Genomic DNA, 7,838 nt, shown 5'->3' on the forward strand with positions numbered 1-7,838 from the left:
TGGCACATCCAAATGTTCGGATTCACTAGGCGCGACATTTGATGGAATTTGTTGCGCCACGGGACAAGTGTGCGAACTGGACGATAACAACCGGCCAGCTTGCTGTCCATCTGGGTATGACTGAATCTCCGGCGTTATTTTCATTATGAGACAAAGCCAGGCTAATTCAGAGTCGAACATTCTAGAGCTGTTTGCACCGGCACGGCTCCGACTACAGTACCGACTGCCACGGCAGTCTCATATGTCCCTAATGCTTACTTTCCATTCCCTTACATAGCGACATCACTCGATCGCGGCGAGTGTTCATCGGCCCTCAGCCAATGTTCCCGGAATTACCAGAGTTGCGTCACTCAGTTAGATGGCAATGCGGGCTTTGGTGTCACTGTGATTGTTCCTGGCGGGGGTGGAACCACCGTCGCCGCAACTCGGCCGGACGTCGGAACGTCGGCGACACCCATATGTTCCAGTCTTAGCTCCCAAGCATGCTACGGCTTGTCCAACGACCAGTGTGCTCAATCGACCACGGTGAATGGCGTCGTCATCAACGCCGCAGCACGCCCAACAGCGGCCTGCGTGGCAAAACTTGCTGCGGGCTTAGGAATCGCCGTGTTCGGTGCCATGCGATGAACGGCAAATCAGACGACTATCAGTTCAAGCAATTGGATCAACGTGGGGATGAACTTGTTTACGCAGAGGAAACGACTCGTGGAGTCGTGCATTCCGTCACGTTGTTTGTTTCTTTGGTCATTATTCGCCTGGATGAGATGGACAGGGAATACCCCGATGCAGTGCCGTGGGTCACTTGGCTAGTGAATGCGGAGCCCCAACATCTTGATTAATGTTCGTCTCTATCATCTTGTACACGGAGTCCAACAAAACGTCGGATGCTTCGCACCGCGGTGTAGGCCCAAGCCTCGAGGACGTCGCTGAGTATTTCAATCATGCGACTGAAAAAGAAAAGGCTAATGAAGGAGATCCCGGCAATCACGGAAAAACAGACCCAGTACATCTTGGGGGTGTAGTGTTCCACCAGATCGGGTATCTCGACAGAGAAATAGCTGGTCATGAAGGTTATGGGGAGAAAAAAGACGCTCAGCTTGGCTAGTACGGTAGCGCTCCTGCTCAGGCGTGCAGTCGCCTGCGAGTCCCTTTGGGCCGTAAGATTGAAATACTGCTCAGCAGCATCGTCAGCAAACATTCAATACACTCCGCTCAAGCATGCTTCCCGGAAACCTACTGTGTTTGAGAGTGCGTTTTGCTCGTCTAGATACTCTTGGATTGTGTTGAGCATCAACAGTTGCAGTCTGTCTCCAAGGCGCTCGAAGCGACTTCTTGCTGACGATGAGATATTTACCTCGCCGGATATGCTTCTAGATACCTCTAGGTGTGCACAGTGACCCTCGTGACAGGCATCCAGGGACCGAGGCCAACAGATGCGCCGGATGAGGCTTTTGTAACCCTCAAACAAGTGTTGGAGCTGGCTAAGCTCCTTTCTTAAGGTATGTAGTGATTCAATAATCTCCCCTGTCTTTACCTTGGTTCTCCGGCTCTTGCTTGTAAGTCAGCTCTCTGCTCCTGTTACGGCGTCAGTGACCTACTGGCTTCAGGATTTGATCGCTCTGCAACGCAATATGGTATCAGCAGGTGTCCATCCTCAATTACAAGTCATGGTCGTCGAGACTCGGTTCTCGTGACTTACCAGTCGACCCAGCTCTTGTTTGGAAGTTCTTAAAACTGGCAAAGCCGACGAATAGTCCTCAAAAAGATAATAGAAGAGATTACTCGAGCCTTCGCAGGCAGCGTTGCTGTCGAGTTCCGATCGAGGCATTGCCTGCCTGACCGGCTTCAGCGAGAGAAGCCTTCGTTCGAAATCTTCTACACTGTGTTTGGATAGTTGGCACAATACGCTGGTCGTGTTGGATCTCGTATTGACGAGTTCTGCCATGGTCCATTCTTCGTCTTCGGGGTGTTCTGACGATGGCGTCTCGTGGAAAGACACCACGACGGCTATGTCGGTGATGAGCACGGCACAACAGTTCGTACGAGATTTTCACAGAGCATTTCGCAAACTTACCGTCGGAGCTGAGGGCAAGCCATGACCAGTGCCTGGGTGGTAACAGACTTGGACTATGTTCGGTGGCTCTGAACTGTGGCCGGGTGTGCAACCAGTTGGCACCGATGCATAGGACTGGTCCATGATCAGCTATTTCCTGGCAGCAAGTATAGAACTGACCTGACAGAAACTCACAGTTCTTCCCTTGGTCAATTGAGGTGTAGTTGACCGTCTCCTTCACAAGTTGGTAGATCTGAAGCTCCTCCAATACTTGTGCCTGCGTCTGTCCCGGTGGTGGAAGTACAGGGCCGTCAGACAATGACCCCTTCTCGACATCACCTCGTCGGGGTGACACCGGCGTCGCATTGGTTTGCTTGATGTATGACGGGGCCGGAGCCGTCATAATGGCGAGAAGTCTCTTGGAAAACCCATACTGGGCGCCGATGCGCTCCACGGCCGGTTTCTGCATGCTCGGTGACCAGATATTGATCCATTGCACCATGCCCTCTTTGCGTTTTCGGGCAGCGAGGTGGCTGAAATCATCAGAGGTCAGGTTAAAGGCGATGAAGGCCTCGTGGAGGTTGAACTCGACGACAAAGTTGAGAGCCTTGTCGCTGGCAGCCTCGGTCTTGACGCGAGTGTACACGGCCTCGTCGTCTAGATTCTGGAACTTGTCGTCCAACGTGGCGGCGGCAGTGGGGGTTGATATCGCCATAATCTCTGGCTAGTGCACTATTTCGCTGACAGGTATCCGTCAGAGCACATAATACGGAGAAGACTGTTTGTGATGTTGAAGCTTGCGATGATGCCTTGAGCTGACAGCCTTGGCCAGTTGAGAGCTGTACGAATACCTCAGCCCTACATCTTATGTCTGTTGTAAACCCATGCAGCAGAGAGTGGCAGGGCGAACCGCTCGTTCACATTGTCTCACTTGATTCGCTGCAGAGGATCCGCCGATATTGGTTCGCGGCGGCTATCTGCACATGCGTCGGCGCCTATTTGAGGTCGCAATAATACCCAGCCCGTATTTATGCGGCAGGGGTATCAGAAGCTGCCCAACGGTTGTTGAGGCGATTTTTCTTGGAAACATACATAGTCTTTAGAAATTTCATGCGTGTAACATCGTAATTAAAGACCTTCAACTGCCTCTATTCGCGTTCCTGCTTCTTAATGTGAGTACTCTGATCACGAGTAACGTCGCCGACGTGTACCACCACTAATTTGGACTTCAATCGTCAATCTATAGCATCACATTCGTAATCTAGAGTCTTCTGGGAGGTCACGAATGAAACTTTTGTACGAGCGCAAGACAATTGAGCTTGCCCTCTTTAGTTACTTCGGATCGAATATCTGTATGGGTTGCTTTCTCAAATGCTGTCTTGATATCGGTTATTCGAATCAACCACGCAGCCAAAAATGCTACATTCTTTGCCCAGCTCTTCCGCTTAACAGTAATCTTCCGCTCTTGCACATTATTCAACCCGGTCGTCATCTGGCACCGCGCCAGGAGCTCTCGTACTTTCCCCAAAGCTCATAAAGCTCAAGTCCTCGCAGATACTTCACTCAACCACTGCCGGCATGAGTAGATCCTGCAAAATGTCCAGAGTGAACACATTACCTCGCCCCCTAGACAGGGAATCTCCAGGGCCATCTAAGGAGATTCGAAGAAACTGCCGGGCAACGTTCTCGGCCTCTTCGAGTCTAGCTTCATCTTCAGCATCTAATCTAGCACACAGCACCCCAAGGTCTTCATTTCGGGCTAAGAGCAGAACAATCGCCTCAGCTCGCTCGATCACCGCGGTATCAATTCCATTCAACGCTGCGCATCTGCTCCCGAAACTTGACGTGCTTCTTCCTGGAGCTAGACGATAAAGGAAAACCACTTGGTCCTCCATCTGGTTCGCGTCGATATCAAGACGGACTTCCATGTGCGCAAGCGACAGCCCTGGTCGCTCTTGAAGATAGCCACCTTCGAATATCTCATGATAATGCGTTGTGACCAGAACTTTGGGGGACTGTAGACCGATTGTGCTGAAGTGGTCAATGAGGGCAGTCATTAAACCAGCTCCATCATCAGCTGCCGTCCCTTTGCCAAATTCGTCGATTGCCACGAGTGTTCGATGGGTAGCACAACTCAGCAGGAAGGCCACTTGCCTCAAATCGGTACCAAATGCACTCTCCGCTTGCGATACACTTTCCCGCGTCGAGATACGGGTAAGAATCTGGTCCGTGAGACCAATCGTAGCCCCGGTAGCGGGCACGAAGCTGCCAATATGGGCAAGGTAAACAATGAGGGCAACCTGCTTGACATATACACTCTTTCCCGAATGATTTGGTCCCGTGATAATGAGAGTGCTGGCACCAAAATAATTGTCTGGCGTCGATGTTGGTGTTCCTGTTCCATCGGCAGAGCCACCGATAAGACTGCAGTCATTGGAGATGAATGCAGGCACCGCAAGCTCCTGAAGGGGGTGACGTCCTTCGCAGATTGACACAACGTTGTCTTCTGTCATAGTTGGGCAAACCCAGCCATATTTGAGTGCACCGCTAGCAAGGGCTACAAGGCAGTCAAGCTCGCCGCAAACATCAGACACGCGACTGAGGGTAGTCTCATGTTCGAGGATCTTGCAGGCTAGACCGTGCAAGATATCAACCTCGAGATCTAGAGAAATATTAGCAAGGCAAGCATCTTTTCAGCAAGACCTGGCCACGAACCAACAATTCTGCTGTAAGTGTCCCCGAAGTGATCATCTAACTCTAGCATGAGGTTGTTCTTGAAGTAGACATTGTCGTTCGCCGTGAATCTTTGCTCCCAACGGTCACCGGACAGTCCTTGGCCTTCGTAGCCTGCCTGAGTGCCCTCGAGTAAAGGGACGACAGTGAGAAAGCCCAGCTGCGGCCAGAATACACAGCCTGTGACGAATTTGCGAGCCCACGTTGGGAGCTCCAAAGACAATGTTGTGCTGACCTCGTTTAAGAGGAATTCTAGCCCTTGGTAAGTCTGTTTCAATCCATCGAGCTCAGTGTTTACGTGTAATCTCACAGCGATGCGTGAATTTGCCTTGGTTTCCTCGAAATCGACAACTTTCCCTATTAAATCTATAATCGCCGTCAATTCGTCCACTGCGACGATTTGCATCATCTGTTTGATAGGGTCAGCTTTCGCTTCGGCAGATGAGTTGCTACCATGGATTACCTTTTGTATGATGATAAGGCCATTGGAATTTCGCAGCTGAAGTATGGCGTCTCTGAGCCGTAGCACATGGAGCGAAAATCGAGTTAGTGTCCACCAAACACCACGCTCGATTGAAGCGCAGCCAGCCGGAGATTCTGCTGCGCCTCTTTGCAACTGAGCCAGAGTGTTCTTGATGTCTGTAACCTTCCGCAATCCTTGAGATATGCTCGCAAAGGCCTCCTCGTTCCCCGATTGCAGGAATACCGCAATGGTTGCTTGCCTCTCGCGGATCATGTTGATGTTGACTAGTGGACGTAAGAAGAGTTGTCTAAGCCTCGCCTTGCCCTGAGGGGTGCCAGCGAGCGGATGAAAGATACCGAATAGAGACAAGCTCTCTTTTGAACTGGAGGCCGTTTTTCCAGTGCCGGATATCAGGTTACTTGGATGCAATTCGGACTGGAAAACTTGGAGGGAGGAGAGCGTGTCGGCGTTTACGAACATGAAGTCCGCCAAGGCAAACATCCGCAGCGACACCCCCAAAGTCTTTTCGGTATCTTCTGGTGCTCGTTCAACATTTTGAATTCGCATAGTCTCGCACAGTACGGCCCCGGCACAACCAATCTAGCGTGTGTTATAATCACATCTGACAAGTATGGCATTTCCTTGATCATAACTTACTGATACAACGCTCTCCAGATCTACAAAAGACCCGAGACGCATCGTCTTGACATCTTGACATTCCTCTCCAGGACCCTGCAGCCCAATGTCGGAGAAGACGAATCCTGTATTCGTCAACAGAGCATGTTCCGAGGCGGCGATCGGTAGATTCGTTAATCTATCCATGGCAGCGGCGTGGCTGAACTCGGCTGAGCCTAGAAGTCGGAGAATGTAATTTTCTCTTTCAGATCCTACGAAATAACTCATCAACGCCCCAAATCGCTGCCCCTGTCTCAGGAAATGACTAACCTCGGTCCACATTACTTTGATAGCTCTCGAAGAACTGAAGAACCACATCCGGTACTTTCAAGGGTAACAAGACAATTGTTGGTTGAATGTGCAGCATGAGCATTTCGACAAACTGCAACGGCTCAGTGCAAGACATATCCTGCAGAAGAAACAAGCTGTTCTCGTCTGTACTGTAATAGGCACATCCAAGGACACCTTTCACTTGAAGAGAAACGGCCATAAGAACCTCGTTCCTCCGCTCTACCTGAGCCGTTGCTTCTCTACCAAGCAGTAATGGTGCTTCGTGCTCGCTGGTTGACGGTTGTAGAGATATTCGATCATTGCCGGATTCGACTCCAGCAGCAATCGAGGGCAAGAAGCGTTCGTTGGACGGTAGTGCCAGTCGACTCGCGGTGTCCATGGGGTGATTTCGATACCCGATATCTTCAACGTATCGTCCTGTAGATGGCGAATTCCCCTCAAGTGATGGTACACGGTTACCACGAGGGCTCGAGAAAATGGGCGAGGTGTGGTGCGGACCAACGACACTGGAAGTACCGCGCGATCCTCGGAATGCACGAGCGGAAGATCCCCTCGAACGACGAGGTGTACACGAGCTTCCTCTTGAGCTGACAACCGAGCCAGTCCGTGGTTCACCTTGTTGGTCTCCCCGCGAGCCTCTTTGCAAGTCAACTCTCGATTGACCTCTAGAACTTCCATGAGGGAATCCTCTACGAGGTCGACTACGCCAGGGACTGGACTTGACGCTGCTTCGTCCTGGCATTGCTGGACGTACAAGTAAATGGAACGGAATGACGGGGCGACTTGAATTCGACACGGCGAGGGACAAAAATGAGTAATTTGTGTCCTTGGGGGAAAAAATTGACTGGAAATCCAAGCGTGATGTATTGTATGGATGGTTCGAAAGCGAGACGAAGAGAAGCTCAGAACGGTAGAACTTAGGTAGTGGAAGGAGACAAATTTCGGCTAACACGAGCATGTCCAGGTATGCTAGCACGAGTTTGCTTGCGGCAGGTTCCCATAATTCGCAGCTCTAAATGCCAAGGACCTGGACTTATCCCAACCCAAGTCGTGCTTGCCTCGAAGACACTGGGAAGCTTGGTCAGGCAAAGTACCTACCTTACCTTATGGTATTTGCCCAATTGTGTGAATATGGCGCCCCTGGCGCACGTTGATTAGGTAGCTCTGCCGAGCATTTCAGGTGCCTATCAGAAAGCACGACGGAACCGCGGAAGGAGCACCTAGCTTTGCTGATATTCTCCATAGTTTCCTCCAACCGTCGGGGCTACGTATGAGTGGGTAATTAAAGCAGGCAATCAACTTTCACGAAGCCAGGTTGCCTTCCAAAGCAACCTCGAGGAGCACTTTACCGATGCTGGTGTACCTAGTATGTGGAAGAGTCTTCTCCGTTGTTCGTCCCTTCTTGGGTTATGCTTTTCTCTTATTCTTGATTCTGTGTCGGGAGGTACACCGCATCTAGATACCTTGCCAACTGCGTGGTGAAGGGTAAAAATTCATCGTGGCCCCCAGGTAGGCAGCTGTCTTCCGAGGCCATTGCGATTAGCACTTTGACATGGGCGTGCCCACAATGAAAACATGTTGCAGGCATGTTGTTGGATTGACTATATATCGCCATTTCAGAAC

At 50.9% G+C, this 7,838-nt stretch overlaps 1 protein-coding gene across 1 annotated transcript; it reads right to left on the reverse strand.

Annotated features, from left to right (window-relative positions):
• Positions 1-1,658: 1,658 nt before the first annotated feature.
• N0V96_003898 (uncharacterized protein) lies at positions 1,659-2,768 on the reverse strand (the record flags this gene model as incomplete). Its single annotated transcript, XM_053187964.1, has 4 exons — positions 1,659-1,756; positions 1,783-2,007; positions 2,075-2,188; positions 2,249-2,768. The coding sequence occupies 4 exons, from the start codon at positions 2,766-2,768 to the stop codon at positions 1,659-1,661; spliced, it is 957 nt and encodes a 318-aa protein (XP_053053926.1).
• Positions 2,769-7,838: the final 5,070 nt, after the last annotated feature.

The sequence above is a fragment of the Colletotrichum fioriniae genome (assembly GCF_027942845.1).
Source record: "Colletotrichum fioriniae strain IMI 355084 chromosome Unknown scaffold_4, whole genome shotgun sequence".
NCBI lineage: Eukaryota > Fungi > Ascomycota > Sordariomycetes > Glomerellales > Glomerellaceae > Colletotrichum > Colletotrichum fioriniae.